This window comes from Prunus persica, chromosome G3, assembly GCF_000346465.2.
Source record: "Prunus persica cultivar Lovell chromosome G3, Prunus_persica_NCBIv2, whole genome shotgun sequence".
In the NCBI taxonomy this organism is placed as follows: Eukaryota; Viridiplantae; Streptophyta; class Magnoliopsida; order Rosales; family Rosaceae; genus Prunus; species Prunus persica.
Genome location: NC_034011.1, coordinates 4,576,190 through 4,602,995, shown reverse-complemented (window position 1 = coordinate 4,602,995; position 26,806 = coordinate 4,576,190). Strand labels below are relative to the sequence as shown.

The 26,806-nt window shown below is 36.5% G+C and overlaps 5 protein-coding genes and 1 non-coding gene across 6 annotated transcripts; 3 read left to right on the top strand and 3 right to left on the bottom strand.

Moving 5' to 3' along the window:
* Positions 1,348-6,080, top strand: LOC18782596 (peroxisome biogenesis protein 2). The gene is made up of 8 exons (XM_007215595.2): positions 1,348-1,699; positions 2,179-2,292; positions 2,396-2,549; positions 3,200-3,336; positions 3,429-3,529; positions 3,931-4,048; positions 5,181-5,347; positions 5,592-6,080. Exons 1-8 carry the CDS (start codon positions 1,598-1,600, stop codon positions 5,704-5,706), a joined length of 1,008 nt encoding a protein of 335 aa, XP_007215657.1. The 5' UTR covers positions 1,348-1,597; the 3' UTR covers positions 5,707-6,080.
* Positions 6,340-7,236, bottom strand: LOC18782293. The gene has a single exon (XM_020558782.1). It carries the CDS (start codon positions 7,151-7,153, stop codon positions 6,452-6,454), a length of 702 nt encoding a protein of 233 aa, XP_020414371.1. The 5' UTR covers positions 7,154-7,236; the 3' UTR covers positions 6,340-6,451.
* On the bottom strand, positions 7,451-7,532 carry TRNAS-CGA. The gene has a single exon. It is a non-coding gene; the product is annotated as a tRNA-Ser (tRNA).
* LOC18784356 (auxin-responsive protein IAA27) lies at positions 14,778-17,826 on the top strand. Its single transcript, XM_007215554.2, has 5 exons — positions 14,778-15,561; positions 16,067-16,296; positions 16,663-16,804; positions 17,152-17,213; positions 17,425-17,826. Exons 1-5 carry the CDS (start codon positions 15,002-15,004, stop codon positions 17,460-17,462), a joined length of 1,032 nt encoding a protein of 343 aa, XP_007215616.2. The 5' UTR covers positions 14,778-15,001; the 3' UTR covers positions 17,463-17,826.
* LOC18783032 lies at positions 18,357-21,445 on the bottom strand. The gene is made up of 4 exons (XM_007217663.2): positions 20,891-21,445; positions 19,718-20,162; positions 19,497-19,612; positions 18,357-19,092 (listed from the first exon to the last, which is right to left on the bottom strand). The coding sequence occupies exons 1-4, from the start codon at positions 21,264-21,266 to the stop codon at positions 18,671-18,673; spliced, it is 1,359 nt and encodes a 452-aa protein (XP_007217725.1). The 5' UTR covers positions 21,267-21,445; the 3' UTR covers positions 18,357-18,670.
* LOC18781966 (protein JINGUBANG) lies at positions 23,313-25,754 on the top strand. Its single transcript, XM_007216323.2, has 2 exons — positions 23,313-24,097; positions 24,894-25,754. The coding sequence occupies exons 1-2, from the start codon at positions 23,426-23,428 to the stop codon at positions 25,623-25,625; spliced, it is 1,404 nt and encodes a 467-aa protein (XP_007216385.2). The 5' UTR covers positions 23,313-23,425; the 3' UTR covers positions 25,626-25,754.

Here is a 26,806-nt window from a genome sequence, read left to right as displayed (position 1 = left end):
CTTCACTTGTGGTGAGAAACCAAGCTTTCCAGTGGCATCAGGTTTTTGTTTGAAGTAATTGTCAAAAGGGACAATTTGTTCTATTATTTGATTAAACAACTCATGTCTCATGCGAAATTTATTACAAAAATCTGAAGGGGGATACAACAAATGGTTAGAGAATTAATTTTGAAAAAGGTTTTCATGGGCACTTACTCGATCTCTTGGTATAGTACGTCGTCGTGACGATGTACCTCTGTGGACAACCATCGAGGTCTTCTCCTTCTTCTTCGCTGCTTTTTTTCTTTGATAGTTTTCGAACATTTCCAAAAACATTATGTTGGCACCTGTCTCATCACTAGAAGAGCTATCATATCCATTGTTGGCTATTCTAGTGCGGTGGTAGAAGAATGAATATTAAGAATACAAGAGTTAGGAAGTAGTGTGTTATGAAAATAAGATGGTTGTTCATTTATAGAGGATGTGATGGTTTAAGAGATAACAAATATACGGATGAGATTCATATGAGGTAATTCGATCCAACGGTTATTATAAGATGTAATCTGAAGAGATTAAATTTTTTATCTGAAGCCATAACGAATGGAACCCACATCCATCTACCACTATTATTATTTGACAAATATAAATGGCATAGGGATGGCCATAACGAAGGGGACCCATATCCAGATATCACCATGCTACCACAATTTATTATCTGACAATGTAGATAAGAGAAGGGTGGAAAACCATAATGCAAGGGACCCATATCCAACTTTGGGATGACCATCGTATCTATGAAATAAAATGTTGATTTTCAAATCTTGTCCAAATTTTGATTTTTTTTGGTTGAAATGTTCATGAAAAAAAAAAAAACTAGCATAACATGAACAAACATTAAAGTAAAATAGTTAACCAAAAAAAAAAACCACGTAAATCAAATTACATTATAAAAAAATATAGAATCCGTCATGAATATAGAGCCTCCCATTGTGAGAGAGATTCCTTTAAAGCCCCAAAGATTCCATTAGAGCTCTAAATGGGGCTCTATAAACCGTTTTTAGAGCCCCAACCATTGTGGATGGCCTTATCAAACTGACCCTTACTTAACAAATTAATCAAATTTTATATATCCAAATTAAAATTTAACTCATTCCCCCATTAAAATGTAAAATGAAATGTAGAACTTACCAATCAAAGAAGAATGGTATAGTATGCATCATGAAACAATAATTTTTAAACCAAAGTTGAGCAACCTAACAAGATGGGGAATGGTGCGAGACCGAATTTGTCATTCTCATTCTAATTGTATACGAGACAAGATGTGACACAAGTGCAAGTGAGCTCAACAATTCTTCCGTTACCTCATCATCCATTTGAACCGTCGCCGCAGTGAATATAGGTTTTACTGCGATTAGCGCTAGCCGATAGTAGCAAGCGCTACAGCAGGCTCTCTCTGTAAGCCTAGCTTTGAAAAGAGCACCCACCCTACTCCCTCCCCCAATCCAAAATCAAAAGTAGAAAATCAACGTGTTTGATTCATTCATAATCAACACCAGCAAGAAGAAGAAGAGGGGCTTCAAACCCTTCAATTCAATTGTTCAATTGTTTCGATTCTTCGATGAGTGGTAGCAGTAATTTTAGACCACCAGCAGAAGACGCCTGGGTTCACACTTACCAGACCTTACTTCCTCAATGGCAATCCCTCTCTCACTCCCGCCAGGTTCGTTTTCCTTTCCCTTCATTTCCTGCCTTCATGTCTCCGCTGTTAATTTTTGTTCGATTTATCAATTTTGGGATTCAGCAAAAACTGCTTTTTATGTCACTTTTTGTGCTTGTTTACTCGGAAAATGTTCTCTGGAAAATCAAGTTTAGATATTTTGGTGTTTTGGGTTTTGGGTTTTGGTGATTGAATCCGACCAGTATCTTGATTAGAATGAGCCGACGAAAAATCAGTGAATTATCAACAAATTATAATTTTGTGGAGCTTTCTCTAATCTAAATTTGGAAAGATTTCAATAACTACTTTCCAGAAAACAAACCAAGTGGTTCTTAAATGCAACCTTTTTTTGTTTAAAAGAATCTTCTTTCGATTGGGTAATACGTACATGCATGTATGATAGTGTTTGTGTTTGTTTGTTTGTTCATTTGTTCATTTGGTCATTTGAAATACCTTTTGATTTATGAAAAATTCTTTTGCAGTCAATAATCCCAATTTCCATATCTAGAGTTAACCAATTCGATGCGGGAAGACTGGACATTGAAATGTCAGCCATGTTGAAAGAACAGTTGGTCAAGGTCTTCTCGTTAATGAAGGTATCGCCCATGTTCATGGTTTATAGTTGTAGTCATCAAAGCGGGTAGCCATATGTAGCTGTTATAACATCCCTAAACTGTTCCTTCTTTTCATTGGGATTAGCCAGGAATGTTATTTCAATATGAAGCGGAACTTGATGCTTTCCTCGAGTTTCTTATCTGGCGGTTCTCGATTTGGGTAGATAAGCCTACTCCGGGAATTGCTCTCATGAATCTGAGGTATAGAAATGAACGTGCACTGGAAGCAAGAGGAAAAGGTAAGAACATCTTGGCATTTCCTGCATATGTTAAGTTGGCTCTGGATGATATGTAATGTTCTGACTAGTTATATGTTAAGTAGGAAACAAAGAAGATGAACTTTCTAAAACATTATGGTAGTCTTAGCCCTGATTTATACGATTCATCATGGCTTGTTGTCAATTGTATTGCTTCTTGTGTCACTGGAAACCATTGAAGTTGTATTCTCATAAACACTAATTTTGGTATGCACTTTGTCCTAGATTGGCCATAAATTCTCATCTTAAATGATATTCAATGATCAAATAAGTTTGGAATTGGTAGATGTCTACAAAAGTTACTTTCGTTTTCCCTATATTTTTTGTTAACAAATATGATCAAATTCTCATATCAGTTAAAGAATATACACCAACTTTATATGATACCCCCAAATGAACATTCTAGACATCTCTAAAGTAGAAGTAGTTTTCAAATCCCAAATAGTAGTCTGACTGATGTAGTAACCAGGCTGTTCCTAAATTGTCCAATTACAAATTGAGCTGTGAACAGTTATATATGTTCAAACAGAAATTTGCAATTGCATTTTTTCATTCAGCTTGTTAATAGTGCATCCTGATTACATGTATTCTTACATTTTATGCTTCTGCTTTCGTCTTCAATTTATTTTCAGTCAGAACGGGTTTGGAAGGACCTGGACTTACAGTTGCACAGAAGCTTTGGTATTGTGTTGCCACTGTTGGTGGTCAATATATCTGGGCTCGTTTGCAATCGTTCTCTGCCTTCCGCAGGTGGGGTGATTCTGAACAGGTACTGTTTTGTCTCTGTGTTTTTCTGCCCTCAATAAAAGATATGGCGGATTATTGAAGTTGTCAAATGATGTTCTTTTCCATTTTCTTCAGAGGTCAGTGGCACGAGGAGCATGGATTCTGATACAGCGTATAGAAGGACTTTACAAAGCTGCCTCATTTGGGAACCTTCTTTTATTTCTTTACACTGGAAGGTATGTTCTTTGGCATTTACTTGAAAGATTGTATCCAGTCTATGTGTGCATACTACTTGTAGCCATTTTTTCTGAGACCTGGAGAGCATTAGTGCTCTGCAACTAGAGTTGGTAGCTTCTGTTCCTGGATATTTTAAGAATATAACCGAATTTGCGGCATAGTATGCAATTTTTTTAAATGGAAATCAAAGTTTTGTTTGATAATGCACAACCTTTTGACATTTTGTCTCCATGTTTTTGACCTTCGTTTTATATGCATCGACGTGTTGATAGAGCTGCATTTGTAATATGATAATGTGGGAATTTTTCGATGCGATATTCTTAAGGTGATCTAGGAATAATATTTCCCTTAACAAGCTTGTAAAACTCAACATCTTTTCAAATCACATGTTGCGATGCAGGTATAGGAATCTAATTGAAAGAGCTTTAAAAGCTAGGCTGGTCTATGGGAGCCCTAATATGAACCGAGCAGTTAGCTTTGAGTACATGAACCGCCAGTTAGTATGGAATGAATTCTCGGTATGTCCTTATTTATTTGATACCCCTTAATTTATTTTTGCAAGTTGAATTAACATTCTTAGTTTGAGGAACTGTCATTCTGAGGCATGTCAAGTAATGATATCAGTGAAATATATTAGTGTGATTTGAGTAAGGCTTTTGGACTCAAAACAGCTGATAGGTTGCATTCAGCTGATGTTGAAGAAATTCTTGTTTATTTGAAAGCAGTTTTTAGTTTTCTAGCTTATGGCATTTGTCCTTAATTAGGGTTGTAGATAAAAATTTTTCTTTCTTTTCAAGTATATATAGGAACATATTTTGATATGATAAGTATTGGAAACCAGATTATAAAGCATTTTCTCCAAAATAGTTCTTTTTTTTAATAGAATTTTTTAAAGCAGCAGGTTTTAATATCCTAGTTCTGTAAGTAACAGAATAGTTTTGCTCCTTTTAAAAATAATAATAATAATAAACGAATAGTTTCGCTCTGTTTTAGTTCCATGTTCATGTTGTTGAGTCTGGTCTGTAATGATTGTATGTGCCAATTTTATCTGGTTGTGCTATATGCACCCCTTTTGGGTATGCACCCCTTTTGTCTGCCCAAGTTGTATGCTTCTTGGCGTGTATTTGCATGGGTGTAAGTATACATACCTACATGAATGCTCATGTTTGCAATATTTGGTCCATTGGCAAAAAAAATAAATAAATAAATAAAAAATAAAAATCAGAGTTGTTTATGCAAAGTAAAGCTCGAGATTTTTTGCACAATCCTTGATCCTCTTGCGTGGTTTCGAAGGTAAATCCAAAGTATTTCTGCAGCCATTCTCGATCTTACAAAGAATATTAAAAAAATTCCGAATTTTTGATTTGCAAAAGGTAAGTTCTAGATTTTGCGCCCAGTTCTTGACCAATATTGCATAAGACGTGCATGGCCTTATAGATATTGGAAACTAGGAAAATAACAATATTAAATTGCTTGATTTGCCGACTGCATGTACACTCCATATTTTGTGTGTGTGTATACTTTTTTTTCTGCATAATTATATTCTCGTTTTTGCTTAATGATTTGCTGTTCTGGTGTCCAATTTTGGTTGGTTTATGAATTGTTGCACAACATTGTATAGAACTTAAATAGTTCTTGTGCTGGTGGCAGGAGATGTTATTGTTGCTTCTTCCTCTTCTAAACTCATCCTCTATGAAAAACCTTCTTCGCCCGTTTTCCAAGGATAAATCATCAAGTTCAAAAGAGGATGACTTTACTTGCCCCATTTGCCAGGCCAGTCCAACAGTTCCATTTCTTGCTCTTCCCTGTCAGCACAGGTACATCACTTAATCTAATCCATCTCTGACTTTTCTCTCAAAAGAAACCTACTTTTGACAGAGTACCAAAATGGCATAATAGTAAGAAGCGGTGTACAGCCTGTAGAAAATTTCGAACCAAATCTTTGTTCTACTTGGGCGCATTTGGCTCAGAAATTAAGCCAAAATGCTCATTGGGTCAAATGATCATTTTAAGTATGATTCAATATTTATGCTGTAATGTGATAATCGCTCATGCTGGCAGATACTGTTACTACTGCCTTAGGACACGATGTGCTGCAGTCCCGGCTTTCAGATGTTCCAGATGCAATGAGCCCATCGTCGCCATGCAGCGGCATGTTAACGAGCCAAAGCAATGATTGTTACAGTGGAGAAACAACCACTACATAGTATAAGCACAAGTGTATAAAATAATGCTTGAAAGTAGCATTACTTTATTTTCCTCTTTCTGCGCATTACCTTTGAATCGAGGGGAAAATAACATCTGAATCTAGAGTTCGTGTTCCGATGTAGAATCATTCATTCATCTATGGGGTAGAAAGCTTCATTCTTTGTCCTTAGATCCTGTATAGTCTGGACTGTCATTTTATAAAATTGGTCTGCTTTTAAACTAAATGCTAGAAGCCAGCTTTTAGAGCCTGCTATTTTCTGCTTGGGAAAGCATCAAATATGTAAATTTGAGCAATGAGTAATCCCATTGGACATGCAACAAAGAAGCATTTTATTGAGATCCTGCATGTATGTACTTCCCGAGTCATCATTTGCTAAAACCCAGCATTTCATTGTGCTATGCATATGCTTTTCTTTATTTTTCAACGAATTCGTTTCGAACCCGAAAATTTCCTAACATCGTTGGTTCCTTTCATGTTGGATGCCATAGATTCAATAAACATACAGGAACAACTCATAAGAACAAAAGAAAGGCTTTTGTGATTAACTGTGATTTATCTGCGAGGAGGAACGACATGTGAAATTGAAATTACGAGAACTAATGAAAAAATTGTTCAACCATCCTGCATTTTTTTCATTAATAAGTGGATATAGTAGACATTTTGGAGGGTGCAACTAACAAAAACTAGCTCATACAAATTCGTTTCACTAGTTTTATACAGTTAATTTCTCCAAATTACCCTCATAGGGGCTACCAAATTTCATATCAACCTCATCAGCCAATCCAACCTCCCCAAGTCTCCTCAGCCCCTTACTCAGAACCCTAACCATATACTCGTCCGCTTTAAAATCACTAGAACCCCACCCATTCCTCTTCAACATCTCATAAATCTTGACCGTTGATTCCCTCCTATCCGCAGTAACAACGGCCCTGATCAACCTTATCAATCCTTTGTCACTATCCCACTGGACCCCACTTTCTTTCTCCAGGACACAAATCAAGCCGTCCATATCCTCTGCCATCCCATTTCTCGCGAGCGCCAATGCCATCTCGGCGTAAACAGATAAGTCGGGTGGGTATTCTGATCGGAAGGTGGAGAAGACCTGGAGAGCCAGGTGGCACTGTTCCTGCCGTAGAAGCTCTCTGAGGGCGGCGACGAGGTCGGCTTTTATTAGGCGCGAGAGGGTCTTGGATGCGAGAGTGGGCAATTCGGTCGGGTCGGATCTTTGGGCCCGTTTGAGGGCTTGGACGGCTTGGATGGCCTCGATGCTGAGGACCCGGCCCTTGACCAAGGGTCCACGGTTGTCGCGTGGTCCACACCGTACGGAAACGTGGGTTATGGTGCGGTTGGTTGTGAGCGTGAGGGGTTTGAGTTTGAGGAAGTGGGTTGGGTTTGGAAGCAGAGAGGAAGCCATGGATGAGTTGAGAAGCGAAAGCAAAAAGCTACCAAGTGAAGGCGGCGGTAGTAAAATTGCATTGGATGATGTTCTCTAATGACGATTTTACCCTTATAAAAGAGAAATATGAATAATAATATGACCTTTTTTTGGGTCGAAATTATAAATTATTATTTTTTAACAGAAAATAAATTAGTCTGAGAAATGAGAACTTAAAATAAACTGTAAAAAGGAAAATTCGGATTTGGACTTTACATGGGGTTGTACGTTGAATGACGATTTAGCCCTTCGAATGGAAAAATTGCAAAACAAAATCGTCGACAGCAGGATTCGAACCTGCGCAGGCAAAGCCCAACAGATTTCGAGTCTGTCTCCTTAACCACTCGGACATATCGACGTTCTTGTTGACCGGGTTTCTATTGTCTTATTTAGATGGTCATCCTATAATCGGACAACATGTACCATACTGAGCCTATTATATGGGCCATTGTTGAATTTCTTGGGCTTTCTGTTGGTTTTTGTAATGTGTGTATGTATGGGCCAGTTATGTTACAAACAGCATAAGCCCATCCTATCTACTTGCTTTTCTTTTGATAAGGGAACGTCATGCGGGAAAGGCTATAATAAGGAGTTTAGAGGGAGGAGTTTAAGTCCATTTATTTCCTCACATTTGTTTATGGTGGAATTGAATCCTTCAAATAAGCTCCTCACTCTAAACTCCTTCAAATAAGCTCCTTCACATTTCTTTATTGAGCGACTTTTATTCACCCTGTGGCAGCTTATGAGTTATTATGACCCATTATATGCCTAATACATACTGTAAGAAATATAATAAGTAATGCAGTAAATTATGGGTGTTTCTTTTTCTTACCAACAAGCCTTGCCTAGCAGATTGGAAAAGAGTAAAAAAGGACTTCAAATTCAGTAACCACATGCATGAAAATCATGGCAGAAATGTTCAACATCTTCAGGGGCCTAGTATTTTTGTTGTTAAGCCAGGCTTACCAGAGCCCCAAGATTTGATCAGATCTGCAATACATATTGTATATGGTGCAGACTTGGCCCCTCCTCAATAATATATGTTTGTTTTACTTATTGCCCCCCCTCATACTGGTTCATTATTGTTTCATTTCATGTATAAATAGTCTTTTAGTTTGATTTATAAATTTTAATCAGGTCTATTTTTTCGGTCACAATGAAAGCGAATCGATCCTTTGCCCTAGCTTAAAGCGATCCTGAAACGTATGCCAGGCTGCAAGTTCTGAGCACCTGGTTCATAAATTCCCAAGAGTTTGGGATATTGATTATGACATTCATATCGTGATTTGATGGATCATATTTGTGAAAGCTCTCAAGCTCTACATGTATGTATGGTCACAATCATATAAGAGAAATTCCATTTTATCTCTATATATGGAGCTACTGTCCCATGTTAAATTGACTGCTTTGTTGGATTCAACGTTAATTATAGTCGTCATTACTTGACTGTTAGCAAGAAGTCGGTAGGGTTTTCGACATGTGAATAAAAAACTAGAACATTTTGGTGTTATATGGCACCATTTGAACATTCCAAAAATGAGTTTCGTATGTGCCCAAAAACAAAGTTTGGTTTCTATCCTGATCCTGTCTGTGGATCAAAACCACACCAACAAAATCCTATGGTAAATTGTAAAATTTGATGCCAGAATGGTGTGATTAAAAGCTTCCTATGACATTTCACAGTTGATATATGCATGTTTTTTTAATGGAGAAAAAGCATAGGAGGGTCTGATTTAGCTGTAGTCCTTCAAACCTTTGTGCCGGCCACTTCTCCGTTGCGAAAAAGTGTCCTTCTAATGTAAGAAAGAAAAACTCGGGTGTTTAACATGTGTAGCATCAATCCAATGTTGGCTTCTCTTACTTGATACCGAGGATATATGTTGTCGGATTGTCAATTTTGATCACACTTTCAAATATAATAATTTCATTTAATCAATAACGCTTGTTCATTGTTTAAAAAACTTAAAAGATTATTGCATATTTGAAGAATCTTATTTTATTTTTTGTGATAATTTGATGTGTACGTTTCCAGGACGGTGGTTAGATTTACGCTGCCTCATGCATAAAGGACCACATCTGTACCTTTGCTTCATCAAAAGAGTGAATTTCAGCACCATGACAAGGAAGAATTTTTTTCAATGGGAATATTGGGGAACATTTTGAATCTCTTTATAGAGATTGGGGTGCTTAGCTTATCTACTCAACTTGAGCTCACTGTAGAAATAGTCTGCTAAGTGAACCCCACGACGTGTTACACTTTAAACAAATGTCAAATTGAAGGAAAAATTATATTCAGTGGGAGGAAAAAGAAACCACAAAAGAATACAGAAGAATGAGGATTTCTCCGTTGCGAAATCAGCAAATTTTTTTTATAATACAAGTGATAATCAAAACTACAAAAGAAAGAAGATTTCTCACACACAATCATAAAAATTCGAATATAAAACAGTATACTAGACCCCGTTGGCCATATATATCTTAATTTTAAAGCCCTATACTGAGGCTGTAAGTTGGGTTTCCTCCAACTTAAGGTCACATCTTAATGATGGCCCTAGCTAGTTATTCTTTGTTGCTCTAGAGCCACTATCTTGTGGCAAGGACAACTGCCATTTGGATCTGCTTCTTTGGTGGATCCAAACCTCCTCCTTGCTTATGCTCTTAGTCAAATAAAACGGCTATCACAAATGGATACATATATTTTTTTCTATACAAGTTTTGGGGGTAAATGCAAAGCTGGCTGTTCATATATACAACTAATTTCTGGACCAAACCTTGGAAAAAAGCTGCATAATCATGAGAATATAATGAAATTATGCAAAGCACTTAAGATAACAGGATCTGTTATTGATCCTCTGTCATCCAAATAAATACAGATGCTAAACATGAGATAAATAAGTGGGTTAAGCACTTTTTTTTCTTATTATGATTTAGGAGAAAACATGGTAAACTATACTTTCTTTTTTCCCCTTATGCCATATGATTAAGAAAGGAACTTGGAAGGATAGGTATAGGTAGATGAGAGGGAACGTGTATGAAGTGCACAATGTGCTAGTGGTTATCCATGGAGGGACCAAGTTATGTTGTCACTAATTAAAGTAGCATGCACCTTTTAGTTTGGCGTGGGGAGCAACTGGGGCACCATAGTTCATGCTCAGTCAATTTAATGTGCTAACACCTCACAAAGGACATCATTTCAAGCAAAAACTAAGTATTTTTCAAAGAAATTAATAAGAAGCAAAAATGGGAAAGGTTTTCAATTCTCTTTTTTCACAAAGTAACACAGTTATGTCCGTATTCCACTTTAAACCGACTTGACTTATTAGAACACTGCTTTAATTAACTGCTCCGAAAAATCTAGAAATATCACACAAGGTAGATTATAATATTTCAACACCGTCACAAAAATAAAATAAAAGAGTGTCATATATTGAAGAAAATGGCTGGAAATATTTTCTTGTCGTAGTTATGTTGTCTAATTGTGAACCTGGTTCACAAATTCAAATAAGGATCAATCAAAGACTTCTTGGAATTCCAGTTGATTTGAGTGATCAAATCTCTAAAAATTTAATATTGTACAATTAGGCAAATTCTCTTCAGTAAGGAAAACCAAACACCATAGCACTGATAGCCCAGCTATGCAAATCTAAAATTTTATTCCCATGCCTTTTGGCTGCTTCTACTTTCATTGCAGCAATGAGATCTTCTTTTCACTCAAAAGATCATAACACTACAGAGTTTGACTTGAATTGGCACATATGTACAGCTCATGTAGTTAGTTTTATAAATACATATAAAATAAGTAATTATAATAGTGGTAATGAAGCAAGCAATTAAGCCACACAAAAAAACATGAAATCAAGGTGATTTCTAAGCATGCTGATGAGTATGAGATTTTTTCAAGGCCCCAATTGGTGGTTCTGATTTCTGTTATCTTCCAAGATGTGACAGCATCTCTTATGTGGGGATTATGCGCAGTGTGCGTGAAGCTTTACACTTAGAATATTACTAAACAATTAGACCTAAAAAAGCACATATACCTTGATTAATTTGTTTAATTTAGAGCTCCAAAGTTCAACTTTGAGATTATGATTTTGTGGAAGCTGCCTATTAATTTAAGAAAATGAAGTGACGGATAATAATGCGTACGTACCTACCATTTGCTAATCCAGAGTAGAACATGGGTGGGAGAGCCCTGGGCGGCTATTCAACTGATGCAAATTCAATGCACTTAAGCACACATTCTTTCATTATAAAATACTAAAACAATAACATAAGAATTCTTTCATGATTGCATTTTGATATGTGGGGCTTTGCTATGTAATCCTACTTTTCTTTTATCTCTCGCTAATGTTATACGTATCATATTTACAACGAGTAGGTGAATTCACATATATGAAAGATGTAATAATTAATAAGCATGGTACCATCTCGATCGTTAATTTTCCTTTATTGGATTTTTTTAGTAATTCTTGATGTATTTAACTTAAGAGAAGTGAATGATAGGGTAAAACAATGTTACTAGCATATGGAAGCACTAAAATTTGATATGTTTCTTTGACATGGTAGAATAATATATCATATTTAAGAGTTGCAAAATGATGTATTGTGCATAATATCTAGTGCAATCAAAGTCACAATCAATTTTGTTGAATTTTATGTTCACATATGATGATTACTGGTCTTTAAAAAAAAATGTCAAAACTCAAAACTATGGTAGACTAGAAATTCGTATATTTTAGCCCAAAATGGGAGACACAGATGCTAAAGTACTAATCTACGTATTATTTAGACACACATTCTATTTTCACTCAAATTTCGTAATTTTTTAAGGGTAAATTAGAATAAGTTAAGTTTTGTTAATCTTCATTCGGTGGTTCAAACTAGACTGAAATATTTCAATTAAATTGGACTAATATCCTAGTATTAGGCTTATTGACTTGAATAACAGTCTAATATATTGTGTTAAGTCGTATCTAAAAAGTGGGACTCATAAATACTGATATGAGTTTAATTCCAATTCAATTCAATTCAATTCAAATCGAAGCACCAAACGAGTCCTAAAATTTTACAATTTTTCATAGGTAAAAGTTAAAATAAAAATGTAACAAATGAATAAGTTTCGAGCACATAGATAAATGAGCTTTGAAGAGTAGATGACTATTTATGAATAAATGAGCTCCAACTTTCCATTTGGTGCCTAACTTTTTAATAATGAGGTCTCTAAAAATAATTAGAATGAGTCAAAAGGTTGTCTTTGTCAAGAAAAGACCACTTTCTTTTACCTCGCGGAGACTCACAGTAAACGGTCACCACCACCATTACCCGTTTACTGGGCTGGTCAATGGTACAATCATGAGCATTTACTTCCGTCAACGCTAGAAAACGGAACCCCGTTATGTCCCCTAACGACCGTATAGGGTGACGTGGTGAGTTCGGAAGCGTCGATCAGCGTACACTGTTGCACGCGTTCCCACCTTTTGGATTACACAATTATTACGACAGATACGGGCGTGGTAAAAGAAAAGATTTCATCCGACACTTCACAGTATGAGGCAGTAAAATGCATCAAGTAAAAGTTAAATCCTAAGTAGCCATTTGATCTTTTATTTCCATAATTTCCTTAGTAAAATAAATAAATAAATAAAAGCAACCAATGCCTTCTTGTTCAGAGATATTAAATTAGTGTTTTTTTTGGGCTATTGTTAACAACTAGAGTTATAAACCTATGTAGTTCTTCCTAAGCATTGAAGGTTGAGTTTGATGCATGGTTTTTTTTTTTTGGGGAGAATTTGAATTTGTGAGTTGTGTTATGGATAATGTACTTGGTTATTACAGATTTGAGGTGATTAAGCCGAACTATTTGTAGGCTTGTATGGCATTAAGTTGATCCTGTAGTTTTAAATAGAGGTGTTCCATATGAGTTTGATGCTGTGATTATAAACCTATGTAGTTCTTCCTAAGCATTGAAGGTTGAGTTTGATGCATGGTTTTTTTTTTTGGGGAGAATTTGAATTTGTGAGTTGTGTTATGGATAATGTACTTGGTCATTACAGATTTGAGGTGATTAAGCCGAACTATTTGTAGGCTTGTATGGCATTAAGTTGATCCTGTAGTTTTAAATAGAGGTGTTCCATATGAGTTTGATGCTGTGATTAGATTCCTCCGTGTCTTGTGTAGTTCTTCGGGGCTTTTGTTTTGGCCCTTGAGACTTTTGTATTTGTACTGCGCTTATGACGTAATTTATAAATGCAATCTCCCTAGCATTTTGTCTAGGAGAAGTTAAGAACTAAAATAATTTCAATACAAAATCTGAATTGATATCATTCGTGTAGATAATATATTTGAACGAGAAGAGATTAAGTTAAGGTATCATGTAAAGACTTTGACACGATCCAAATACAACGTAACACAGAAGATACAGATTTAAAAGTTTGGTAATTAGGATGGTGGTGAGGGAAATGATAACAGATGTTGAAATTCTGTCAGTAGAAAAAGAGACAGTTGTTCATTTCCGTCCAATCACTTTCTCATTTGCGCAATTCAGAAGTACTATCATCTCCCCCTGTACTGTATGATCCCATTCCGTGCAGGAGGAGGATTCACTTTTCTAACCTGCGCCGTGTGGGTGGGTGCACTTTAGCGGGAATTGGCGTTGCTGGTTGGAAATGAGTATAAAGCAATAGAGGCCATTTGGGAACAATATGTAAAAGGTTGCCGGGGAATACGCAGTCTTTTGTCGGTGGCATTGCCGCCTATTTACATTATAAAAATCCATTTTAAATAATAATAATTAAAAAAATAAAATTATCTTCTTATGATTTTTATATGATTTGTATGTATTTTTTTTTATGGATTATTTATATGTAATTGATGGTATAAAAGTCCTATAAAAAATGCTAAATTAATTGGTTATAAAGTCACTATGGTTGATGCTTTTTTTAATTTTAATATTCTTATTATAGTGAACTAAGGTGAGGTTCAAGTTTAACTCAATTTGGCAATGTCAATGGTGGTCTGACTTGAGTGAAGTCTTTTCTTTTTGGCATCAAAATAAAGTCATGAGTTGAGTGAAGTCTTTTCTTTTTGGCATCAAAATAAAGTCATGAGTTAGGAATATTTGATAATGTTACAAATTATTATAAATATTTTTTAATAACCTGATGAATTAAATCTCAATGGCTTGAAAAAGGCAGTAAAAAAACTAATTTCAGTGTTTTTTGTAAATAAATTAAAAAACTAGGCTTACCATATTTTTATACTATATTGTGTACTACATTTCTAAGAAAGATAGACCTCATTATATTGCTGGGCTCTACTTTTATTAGAGAGGCGTTACACAATATGGTATAAAAATGTGGTAAGTCTAACATTACCTTTTTTTTTTATTGAGGACTTCTCCTATTAAGAGGAGCGATAATATACTAAATTCACACATACTAGTGGGTATTTGCACTAAATTTGAGTATTTAACTAACTGAATTGTATTAATTATGATAGTCCATTAAAAGATAGCTTTTTAATTTTTAAATGTAAATACAATATAGAATTGCTTTCATCATTGTTGCAAACTTGCCATAAAGAAAAGAGTAGAGTTTTTAAATAGAATGCAAAAGAATAATGCAACTACAGAAAGGCTAAAAGAAGCTTCCTCTCTGCATCAACAAAAACCAGCTCTTTAGCAGCTTAACCAGATTGTGCCTACTGCCTACCTCTTTCTCTCTGTCTCTCCCTCTCTCTCTCTTGAAGGTCTCTCAGTTCATTTACTTCTCTGAGAGTAAATTTCTGTTGGCATATTTCGAGGTCCAAAATTGATTGAAACACACTTTGATGTCTATGCCACTGGAGCATGATTACATAGGCTTAACAGAGACTTCTTCAATGGAAAGAAGCTCTGAAAAGATTTCTTCTTCCTCTTCCTCTGCCCTCTCCACAACAGAGGATGAGAAGGGCTCTGCTTTCAACCTCAAGGAGACTGAGCTAAGGCTTGGCTTGCCTGGTTCTCGCTCTCCCGACAGAAAATCAGGACTTGGAATTGGGGTCTCTATTTTTGGTAAAGATTTGGAGGATAACAACCATAATGGTTATTCTCCAAACCCTTCAAAGAACCCTGTGTCTGGGGCTAAGAGGGGCTTCTCTGATGCCATTGATGGCTCTTCTGAGAAATGGGTTTTTGGATCTGAGGTTGATATGGGTAAAGGAGCAATCTTGTTCTCTCCTAGAGGTATGAATAATGTTAAGTCTCTTGGTGTTGAGAGTAATGGTAAAACCCAACAGTTATGTGCTTCTGCACAAGCCAAGCAAGAGGTTGCTTCTGTTCCTCAATCACCAAAGCCAGTCCTGGAGAAGAAGACTCAGGTCTCTGAGCATGCTAGTGCTCCTGCTGCCAAGTAAGCTTACTTATCTTCTTTGCTCATTTCTTAATTATTTCTTTTTACAGGGATATTTTTTTACCTCAAATGTTCCTTCGGTTCCTGGGAAATTTGATTTCTGAGAAAGAAAATAAATAAATTGGTCAAGAAAGAATTAAAAAAAATTCAGCTTCATTTTTCTCAATCTTAATTTTCTTTCCCTAGTGGGACAAATTTTTTTCTGGAAGGGTTTTACTACAGAGGATGTTAAATTTTATTTTTATTGTTTTCTGTAGTGTTTACTGGTATGTTCTTTTACTCTGGTATAATTTGATTCCTAATGTTTTTCTGCATGTAGTCTTCAGATATTTTCTCCCTTAACTTCTAAAAATGTTATTTTATTTGTTATTCTATCTTTCTGGACTTTCAATATATCTCTCTTCTCACGCATCTATCTATGTAACTTTTAACCTTAGTAACGATTGCCTACATATGTGGTACTAATGGTGAATTTTTAATGAATAATAAATTACTTGTGTAACAGGGCACAGGTGGTAGGATGGCCCCCAATTCGATCATTTCGGAAAAACTCCATGGCCTCTAATTTGGCAAAGAACAATGATGATGCTGAGGGCAAACAAGGGTCTGGGTGCCTTTATGTGAAAGTTAGCATGGATGGTGCTCCTTACCTGCGGAAGGTTGACCTTAAAACCTACAACAACTACACTGAACTCTCCATGGCTTTGGAGAAGATGTTTAGCTGCTTCACCATCGGTACTCTCCTTTCTTTTTTTTTTCTTTGCTCTCTCTCTCTCTCTCTCTCTCTCAAGTGCAGGCAGGCATGCACATGCAGACTGAGTAATTCGGCCACTTAGTTTGGTGTACAACGCCTGCCAGTAGGGTTTGATCCTGAATATAAATTAAGGTTGGTGTTTAATAAAGCTGAAATTTGCAGTTGCACCGCAGGTAACATAGTTGTTACTTGTTAGTTAGGGACTTCACTACTGACACTCCCTAATACCGGACCAAAGACTATCTAACTAGCAGTGAGCCTACAAAAGGGTGTTTAAATGTTTCATAGGATGTTTTAAGGTAAACCAGATAAGTATTTACTGAACTTTGTGATTGGCTGTGATTCAGGGCAGTGCAGCTCTAATGGAATTCCAGAGCGAGATGGCCTGAGTGCGAGTCGGTTGATGGATCTTCTCCATGGTTCTGAATTTGTTCTGACTTATGAAGACAAGGATGATGATTGGATGCTTGTTGGTGATGTTCCTTGGAAGTAAGTTTCAAATGTTCTGTGCTATGGCTTTTTGAACTGAATTGCATGAGTGATGATTTTGAATTAAAAAAATATCTAGCTGATTTAGTAGACTCACGCAAATCTGTCATTGGAATTATCTTAACTGATTCTTGATTGACTTGTATGATCCATAAATAGTAGTGATTTTAACTTGCAGACGCGTTTTGTTGCAGAATTATGTATCACCTGATATGAAATATAGTGCTGCCTTTCATTTCATTATCTTACTTTTCCTTAGTTCACCTGATCTCAATTTTGACAGTCAGTGAAATCTATTGTCTTTAGATGTTAATCTGTTCTCATCTTATCAGTGTGTAATATGACAGGATGTTCACTGAGACGTGTAGGAGGCTAAGGATCATGAAAGGTTCCGAAGCAATCGGGCTAGGTATGTTCTGCAATTATAAACTAGCAAAGATACATTTTCAGTTTTATCTGTACATCCCAGCATAGCCTATGTTTTCTTTTATCACTGATCAATCATATATTTGCCCATGACTGTGAGGAATATGGTGGTATTTTATTTTCATTCGAAGTTTAAACTCTGAGATTGTTGTAATCCAGCTTGTAATTTATCTGATCGCTGTTTTTGCTCGCAGCTCCAAGGGCCGTGGAGAAGTGCAAGAACCGCAACTAACATAAACTGTACCAGCTGGAAATGGCATTCTTCTGAGTATTGAAACCTTTCAATGGACTTTAAGTTGGGTGCATGTTGCAGATTGCTACATATGTTTCAGTATCCTAGTTTTTGTCTTTTATGGATTGGAAATTTTCCTACTAGTTAGAAAGTTTTTCACTGGAGATGTCCAGATTATGTGTTTGTTTTGCTGCTATTTCTCTTATGTACCCATATATTCTAATTCCTATGTAAATGGTCCTTGCTGCTTGCAAATCTCTCCTTTCTTCTCTGAAGAACAACTGTATGTATAAGTCCATGTCCATCCAATGATTTTGAGATTAGCTGCTGATTTGAGAAGAACAATAAAGAACTGATTTGAGTTTGTTTGGCTTGTTCAAAAGAGTTATGCTATTTGGACACACAACATTGACCACCTTAACTGACCATCTTATGTGGCAACTAATGTGTCATGCCATGTCAATTAATGAATGCTACTATGAGGCCACTCACTAGGAATGCTAGGGTTTTTTAATTTGTTTTTGAATTGACATGACGACATTCATTAATTGATATGGCATGACACATCAGTTGCCACATAAGGTGGTCAGTTAAGGTGGTAAATGTTGTGTGTCTAAATAGCATTACTCTGTTCAAAAACCTTAGAAACTAGCATATGCATTATTCGCCTTGTCGCAACATTTCGGCTTAGACACCTTCGATCCAATAGCTAATGGACACCAAGACTTTACAGAAACAGAAAGTTGGAGTTGCACTAAAATTCATCTTGTTCTAGAGATTAAACCATAGCGTTTCCAAAATTCAAACATAACTGTCATTAAACTAAAACCATGCAGCTATTAAGTTTTGGATAGAGAACTTGGTCTGGAACTGAAATTTGACATAGGAACAGGCTACTGACAACAAGGAAATCTTGAATTAATTGAATTTATAAATATTACAACAGACAAGTTAACTGAATCAGTTCAAATAAGAAACTGGACAGCTGAAAACAAGTCAAAATGGTCCAGCTATGACATGATACTTACTAAGTTACTAGTACAGAACAATTGTCACTCAGATTGATTCCACAAATTGACGATAGAAAGACAAATAGATCAAAGGAAATAAACGAGTGGAAAAGCTATTGAGAAAAATGCATGCATATTGCATAATATGAACAACTATTGAAAGCTAAATAACGTATCTGAATCTAGACAGCTCTAAAGTTACTGTTTATATATCTGAAGGTAAGCCATCTGAGTATATCCATTAAATACAGAAGGATCGAGTCTGGTTAAACCAAGCCGTTGGAATAAGCCATACCGGCCATCTTCAACAACGGGAGTTACTGCACGAGCAGGATCATATCTAGTTTGATGGGTGAGGGATGGACCTGCCACTGGTGGCACCTCCCAGTAAACATCAAGAATTGATTCAACAAACCGACTATTCTGAAAATGTTCTGAAAACGAAATCAGCTTATTACTTTTACTGTTGTTAAAGTCATCCAGCATATATCCTCTGACACCCCACCATGCTTCACCTGGGCCACAAAGTTCGTCAATATCCACTGCTTTCTCCCAGAACTTCTTCCTTCTTGACCTAATCCTAGCTTCATCACTGTCTTTAAAGCAGCTGTGACCACCTCCTGCAGCACCCAAAAGAAAAAAATAAGACCAAATCTACAGTAAAAAAATTACTTGTTGAAGCAATAAACCATAACCAACAGATGAAAAAGATAATTCTATGGGGAAAAAAACCCAAAAACTATTCAACCACAAGCCAAAGAAAAACACACATTTCTACAAAAATGAGGTACGTATTTGGCCACACACTTAGTCTTTCAGCAATTACTCACTCCTTGGTTATACTACTATGGTTTCTTTTATTTAACAAAATTATTTACCAGTATTCAATCCGTACTACATCAACTAAAGTTACTTTGGCCTTCATAAGAAAGAAAGAGGGCAAACGCATGATTGCATATTATAACATAAAGAAAATGACAAAAAAATAGTTGAAAACCGAAAAATAACGAGAGAGAGCATGAACCTCTTATATAGGGTTGATCACATATCTGCCTTAAGGAATAATGGTCTCCTGTTCCAGTATCATAATTATCCTCGAAAACTAGATGTCGAAAACCAGCTTTCAGAGCCTGCCGAACTCTGCTCACCAGAGCATAAAATTTGAAAAAGTCAGCAATCAGGATTTCTAGTGATCGTTCAACAATGAGTGGAAGGAGCACAATTACATTGAGATATTGTAAGTACCTTTTGAGTTCATTTTGATGGTCATCGAAAAAAATAAGAACACGGCCGAGATCAGTAATCCCATGTTTCTTCATTAGTTTTCGCCAATCAATACTTCCAAAATCCAAAAAGTCTTTTCCAGAAAAGTAAGTGCAGTTCCCATCAACATATGCAGGCCCCTTCTTTAAATACTTTTCAGGATGCCGTGGTGTAAGGGTTATAATTGGCGTGTCTGGCATTGCTTGCCGCAAAACCCAAGTGGAATGCCCCTTGAAAGCCCCGCTCTCAATCATCAGATCTGGCTTCAGCCACTGCGCAATGAACCAGAGCCCAAAGCTGTGGTCAAAACCCATCCCAAACTGGTTGTTTTTTATTGGTCGTGTTTCATATATAGGTACAAACACTTCCAAGCCCTTGATTAAATCCTTTGATGTCCATTCAACTGTTTTTCCATGTTTCGATCTGCCTTTTGCCAAGGATAACATTATAAGAATCAAACAAAGGTATGAACCCAGGAACTCAAACCAAAAGCAAGGATTCTAAACGCAATAAAATAACTCAAAATTCCCCACATTCACTCATAAAGAACCCACCAGGGTTCACATACTACCAACTTCAAGAACATTAAGCAAAAAATCCTCAAATATGGGCATTGGCCCTCATATTTAATGCAAAAAATCCTAACTTTAATTAGACTTCTATACCGCAGATTTTAATGGGGGTGCTAAATTCAGTCAGAATGGTTGGCTTGCCACACTTTGATTATGAACAAATGCTAGACAAGTCTAAAACATAAAGAAAAGTTTGTAAATATAAACATATCTCATACCAGCAAGAACTACAATCCAAAATACGCACATCACAATTCCTTTTGAAATATCAACTTAATGAAGCTACTACTATGCCAGTGCAACTAAATTCATTGTTCACTCAAGTCAACTCAACTGAGCTAAATTTTCCAACTTTTCTTACAAACCCATAAAGTGAAAGACTTGAAATTGATTCCAAGCTCCCCAATTACTCAGTTACCAAAAAATTCTACATCTTTTATTGATGGCAACGAAACGAAGCCCGAAACGCTAGCAAACCCTTGATCCGAAATTGACATCGACATCAAAACAACATCCAGATCCATCAATCTATCACTGAAGAATAAGACTTTACAGAAATGCGATTCAAGTCGGATATACTTACACCAGGGCACGCCAAGGGATCCAAAATCCGATTCGAGGCCATCGAACCCGAAGAAGCCGGAGCGAGAAACCGGGTCGTAAGGCGAGACGCAGACGAATCTCCGGGAGTTGAAGATGAGGGAGAAGATGAGGAGGAGGACGAGAGCGAGAAGGAGGAGGCAGGGCCAGACTGGTCCGGTTCGGGTCAAGTAGTTGGTGATTCGGGTTGTGAAGAAGGAGATGGGCAAGTGTTTCTTGGTTTTGGACTCGTCGGCAGCTACGGCATCGTTTTCGGCCGCGGCTTCGTCCGCGTAGAGCGCGTTCCGGCGGGAGGAGAGGGCTCGTTCGAGCATTTTGGTTGGTGATCTTTGGGTTGAAGATGAAGGAGGGAGTGGCATTGTGTGAGAAATGGAAAGTGAGGGAGTGAGAGGGAGTGAGAGAGAGGAGAGAGCCTTGGGGCAAGTGTGGGTCCCTTTCTTTCTTGATTGTTTGGGAAAAAAAAGGATAATGGAATTGAATGAGAAGAAACTCCGTTGGTGGTGTTAGCTATATGGTGATCAATGAATGGTACCCGTTAGTGTTAGGTTGGGTGGGGGATCTCATCCCAAAAATCCATGTATCGATCGTATTGTATTGATAGTTTGGTTTGATTTGGTTTGTTGAAATTTTAAATTTTTATTCTTTAGATCGATCCGTATCAATTAAAAAATCAAGTAACAATAATTCTAATTTGACGAAAATTCGTACCGAACCGAATTAATGTATATGATCTATTTTTTGTTATCATGTGTGTGTATATGTAAAACACACATACGTATATACATAAGAAGTATACACATGCCAATAGTAAAGATGTTTTTGTCAATTAATACATATCAAAGCTGCAATATCATTGGATTGATCTCACGTTTCACCTTTAGTGTCTGCATTTTAATTAAAATCCAGTCATCCTGATGTGAGCAAAATTGTATATATATACAGTTTCCTTTTATTGATGAATTTCTCAAATAATTTTATTTGAGGGATATCATTTAGGGTTCCCTACAAATTATTTTTCAGCGATCCAAATAATCTATTTTTTCACATTTTCATTCAGAGATCATCCTCGCAAAAAATCTTGCAAATTGAAAATTATTAAGGCATCTAATTGAGACCAACAAAATCAATGAACACGATAATTCAAGAAAGTACTTAAATTTCAATAATTCAATTGAGTGGTCAAATGATATCGGATTCAAGTGATTTTGTGTAGAGATGATTTTTGAATGAATATCTACAAATAGATTGTTTGGATTAATGAAATACAATATAGAATAGGCCCTATAGAGTGTCCCTCAAATAAGTTTATTTGAGAGATCCCTCAATAAAAACTCTCTCTCTTTATATATACACATACACAAATACTAGTTAGAATATAAGCCTATAATACTACTGTCTTGCATTTGTCATGGTGCTATATTCTATAGACGTTTCATTATTTAAGTACCAACATTTAAATATTAATATATGCAAGTATGAATTTGCCAACTCCTCACTAAAACCTCTGCAAATGATCCCTGGTAAAGAAAGACGGATTCCCTGAATTTGACATATCTTTGTCTATAGGGCATTTTCTTAAATGCTGAGTTGGAGTTTTTCAACTGGCATTAGTAAAAAAAAAAAAAAATTAATTCAAGATTTTTTGTTAAAATGGTACTACCGGATTATTGAATTAATCTTAATTAAATAAGCGGTTAAGCGATCCGAGTAATTAAAGGTTTTAATGGTTGGTTAATGGAAGAGAAATTGGTCTACTGAAGGGTTATTAATTAGGGAGATTCACTATTATACCCAATATGGGGGCCAAAATTATAAAAATACCCTATATAAAATGGACTTTAGAAACACACCCAAAGCCCATTTACAACATAACAAAAAAGCTTTTAACTTCTTATAAATTACAAAACTGCCATCAATTTCTTAAAACAAGCCCAACCCCAAAATCTCATAAAAATACCCAAAGCACTCAATAGGGCATCAAAGTAATTTAATAATTAATATTAAATTCAATAAGGCCAGCTATCATTTTTTGGGTTTTTTTTGGGTTTGTTTATAGGAATTCAATTGTGTAGGGTTTATTTATAATATTAGTGCTAGAAATGGGTATATCACTAAATATCTCTATTAATTAACGGAAGAGTCCTCTACCGTTCCAAACTGATTTGTGCCCGGGCCTAGTGTTAGGTAAGCCATATGTGGTTAAAACTATGAAATATTTGATGGAATGACTAACGGATGTATGAAAATAGTAGAAAACTCAAATTTTGTGTACGAAGTTGATATGAAAAAAATTTGATGTAGTAAAGTCTAAATTTTGGTAAACTTTCGGGTAGTAAAGTAAAATATATAAACTATAAAATTGTAAAAGACGTTAGAGATATGGAATATGTATCGTATACGTATGTGTTGTCACATCTTACTCTAAATTACGAGCCCATCGCATTTATAAACATTTACACACCACCAGTGCTCGCCACTGGCCCAATTTCGCAGCATTTATACATTTCATTTCACCAAAATGTATGCACCAAAAGAAGAACCCCTCCTTTGCTGCATTTTGAGACAAAGAAAATGGCTTCCCTACTGCTCTTCCAACTCTCCCCAAACCCCATCTTTTTCAACCAAACCTAAACCCAAAATCACACCAACAACAGAAGAAAATACACAAAACCAAAACATGTTCAGAAGCATTTCAAACAAGGAAGCCCCATCCTTCTCACACTTCCCATACACCCCACCACACCCTACCAACTCTCCTTCCTCCCTCTCCCAAACCCTAAGCCTCCATGCCTCCCCAACCTCCTCTCCCCTCCACCCTCTCATTCCTACTTCCTCCAAGAACCCCGACCTCCTCACCGCCTACCGCTGCATCTCCTCCGTCCTCCAAAAGGACGGCCAGATCTTGTCCATTGCCGCATCCAACGGCCTCGTTTACACCGGCTCCACCACCAACCTCATAAGGCTCTGGAAGCTCCCTGAGTTCACAGAATGTGGGCAGCTCAAGGCCAAGGCTTGCATGGTTGTGGCAATCGAAGTTTCCCATGACAAGATCTATGCAGCTTATGGCGACGGCAAGGTTAGGGTTTGGCAGAGAGCATGGGATGGGGGGTTGAAGCATGTCAGGTTGGCTACTATTCCAAAGACCGGAAGTTATGTTCGGAGCTTATACATTGCCGGCAAAGATAAGACTGTAAGTACTCAATGTTTGATATATTTCTTCTTTTTGTTTATTAATTAATGGTAGGTTTTGGGAGGGTAAGAGTTTTTTTTTTTTTTTTTGGGAATATTGATGAGTGTGACATGTAGGGGTTGAAACTTTGGAGAGACCATTAATTATGATGCCCCAATGTGTCAAAGGAAGAGTGAGATGGTGAAATCGGATAGGGAAATCACATATATATGGACTTGGATGCCCCAACCTAGTATTATAGACAATTTTGGAATTAAATTTATGTAGTGGTCCTCCAGATTAAGATATTTAGACTTCTTGGCCTTCTAAATTGTTTTTTTTGGGTTCATCTAATGATCACATCTCTCATAGAAATTCGAGTAATTAGCGGTCCATTAAAATAAATTTGTTGCTGTACATATAATTATAGTTGGATTTGTATGAAAAGAACTTTGTAAGAATTCATATTGTAAAATGATTTCTAGCTATTGAGAGATTGTCGACGTTGGGACTGGCCAACGGTACACATGAATGCATATCCCACTACCACATTTGGAGCTGATTTATTGAATTCATAGATTTTGTTGGTCGTCTTTTATGACCATTATTAGACAAGACAGGATGAAGTGCGAATTAAATTTTCCCTCTCTTATGCTAAAATTAGTAGATGGAACACAGGAACAGTCATTAATTAGTACTAGTAATAGATGAATCCATCGCATATCATTCTTGTTCTTGGTTTTTGTTGTTATAATTGCAATTTGCTACAAAAACTTAGTCAAATTTACTTTGATTAATATTTCTATCTATGTAACAGATAAAGCATACGGGTGCTGTAACATCACTAGCTATCCATGTATCCGAGGACATCCTATACTCAGCTTCCACAGACAAAACAGTCAAAGTGTGGCGAATTTCGGACCTTAAGTGCATTGAGACCATCCAAGCTCATTCTGGGCCCATCAATGCCATCATTGTCGCCGACGACGGGATCCTTTACACAGCCTCAGACGATGCTACAATCCGAGTCTGGCGTCGTAACTTTTGCAGCGGCGACCAGCTTCCTCACTCACTCACTATGACTCTACCCGCCAAGTGCTCTCCGGTCAAAACCCTAACCCTAACCTCAGATGGCGGGGTCCTCTACGGCGGGTGCACCGACGGGTACATACACTATTGGCTCAAGGGCTGGTTCTCAGGCCAATTGCAGTATGGGGGTACACTCCAAGGCCACACACATGCAGTGATGTGTTTGGCCAGCGTGGCGAACTACGTGGTGAGTGGGTCCGCTGACTCAACCAGTAGGATTTGGTCTAGGGATGTAGAGGATGGCCAGCACACGTGTCTAGCAGTGCTTGTGGGGCACAGAGGCCCAATCAGGTGTGTCGCGGCATTTTATGGACGATTAGGGGAAGAGACTGAGGAGGGTTGCACAATTTGCACTGGGAGTCTTGATGGGGTTCTTAAAGTGTGGCGTGTGACCTGCACAAATAAAGTTGCTGAAAACATGACTTCAACGCAAAATGGGTGCGAGTATTTTGAGCTCTAGAAGGGAAGGGGACTTCTTCAATTAGGGATCTAGCTATAGCTAACTTGTATACATATCTCATATGTGTACATAACTTTGGTGTATGTCTATTAATTACGACTTTGCTCATGCGTGGATTTTATTTTTTATTTTTCATATATATATATATATATATATAAGTGATATTAGGAGAGACGCAATTCAAATACAATACCCCTCATATTAGTATAAAACTGGTTGCTTATTATATGTGGAACCATATTTCAAGTATATACAATAAATTTTTGTTGCAGCTATGCAGATAGTCTTGAAAGGTCATGTTCCTTATTTTATATATGTATATATAATGTAGAACAGATTTGGTATGATTTTAGTTGAATTTTTGGCCAATTATTCCTAGAAATAGGCATGCTTGTTGTATATATGTAATCATTTTATAATCTTATTTTTTAAATTACAATATTAAATTATTGTAATTTTATATATAAGAGAGTGATGTGTTAAAATGGCTGGAGGATTTGGTTTTTTAAAGAGGGGATTGGATTTAGGCCTATTCTTAATTCTAACTCCTATTTTTACAGTCACCACCAATGACTAGTTTGTCATTTTTTTTTAATTATATTTTATTGTCTAAGATTTAATTCATTTCAATCCAAGTCAAGAGTTCCGCTAGTTTATGGTGCTGTTTTTGTGGGACTCACTTTTGTGTTTTTGGTTTATGCAGGTGACAAATAGGCGTCACATGGATAAAAAGATAAATAAAAAATAAGTCAAGTTGAATTAAGATTATTGGTAATCTCAATCATATATGACATGACCTTTAATTTGGAAAAATATTTACATGAAACGGGGATAGCACTGTTTTGCTATTTTTGGTCAATCACGGTATGCTGCGTATGATAACTTTTTCACGTAACAATGTAATTGGTTGTGAATAACAAAACAGTGTTATCCCCATTTCATACAAGTTTTTCGGCCTAACTTATACTGATTCAGTTGTAATGATCTTATACCATTATTGAATTACAAAGAAGAAAGGATCCACAATGGGCTCATATGGGACCAACTAAAATATTTGATCCAAAGTTGACTGCATTATACATTTGCAACAGAGAAGCAAGCTATCAATTTTTTGTAAGTTTAGAATTTCAGAGATAATACGTATAACCTGCTGGTGATTCTGGCCCGTAAACTTCACGAAT

Bases quoted from the DNA above. Each gene is read 5' to 3' on its own strand.
- LOC18782596 (XM_007215595.2), top strand. From the start codon at position 1,598: ATGAGTGGTAGCAGTAATTTTAGACCACCAGCAGAAGACGCCTGGGTT. The intron at 4,049-5,180 runs GTATGTCCTTAT...TGCTGGTGGCAG, and splicing joins TAGTATGGAATGAATTCTCG to GAGATGTTATTGTTGCTTCT. The intron at 5,348-5,591 runs GTACATCACTTA...TCATGCTGGCAG, and splicing joins GCTCTTCCCTGTCAGCACAG to ATACTGTTACTACTGCCTTA.
- LOC18782293 (XM_020558782.1), bottom strand. From the start codon at position 7,153: ATGGCTTCCTCTCTGCTTCCAAACCCAACCCACTTCCTCAAACTCAAA.
- LOC18784356 (XM_007215554.2), top strand. From the start codon at position 15,002: ATGTCTATGCCACTGGAGCATGATTACATAGGCTTAACAGAGACTTCT. The intron at 16,805-17,151 runs GTAAGTTTCAAA...GTAATATGACAG, and splicing joins GTTGGTGATGTTCCTTGGAA to GATGTTCACTGAGACGTGTA. The intron at 17,214-17,424 runs GTATGTTCTGCA...TTTTGCTCGCAG, and splicing joins TTCCGAAGCAATCGGGCTAG to CTCCAAGGGCCGTGGAGAAG.
- LOC18783032 (XM_007217663.2), bottom strand. From the start codon at position 21,266: ATGCCACTCCCTCCTTCATCTTCAACCCAAAGATCACCAACCAAAATG. The intron at 19,613-19,717 runs GTACTTACAATA...TCTGGTGAGCAG, and splicing joins CATCAAAATGAACTCAAAAG to AGTTCGGCAGGCTCTGAAAG. The intron at 19,093-19,496 runs GTTCATGCTCTC...TGGGTGCTGCAG, and splicing joins TGATCAACCCTATATAAGAG to GAGGTGGTCACAGCTGCTTT.
- LOC18781966 (XM_007216323.2), top strand. From the start codon at position 23,426: ATGTATGCACCAAAAGAAGAACCCCTCCTTTGCTGCATTTTGAGACAA. The intron at 24,098-24,893 runs GTAAGTACTCAA...TCTATGTAACAG, and splicing joins TTGCCGGCAAAGATAAGACT to ATAAAGCATACGGGTGCTGT.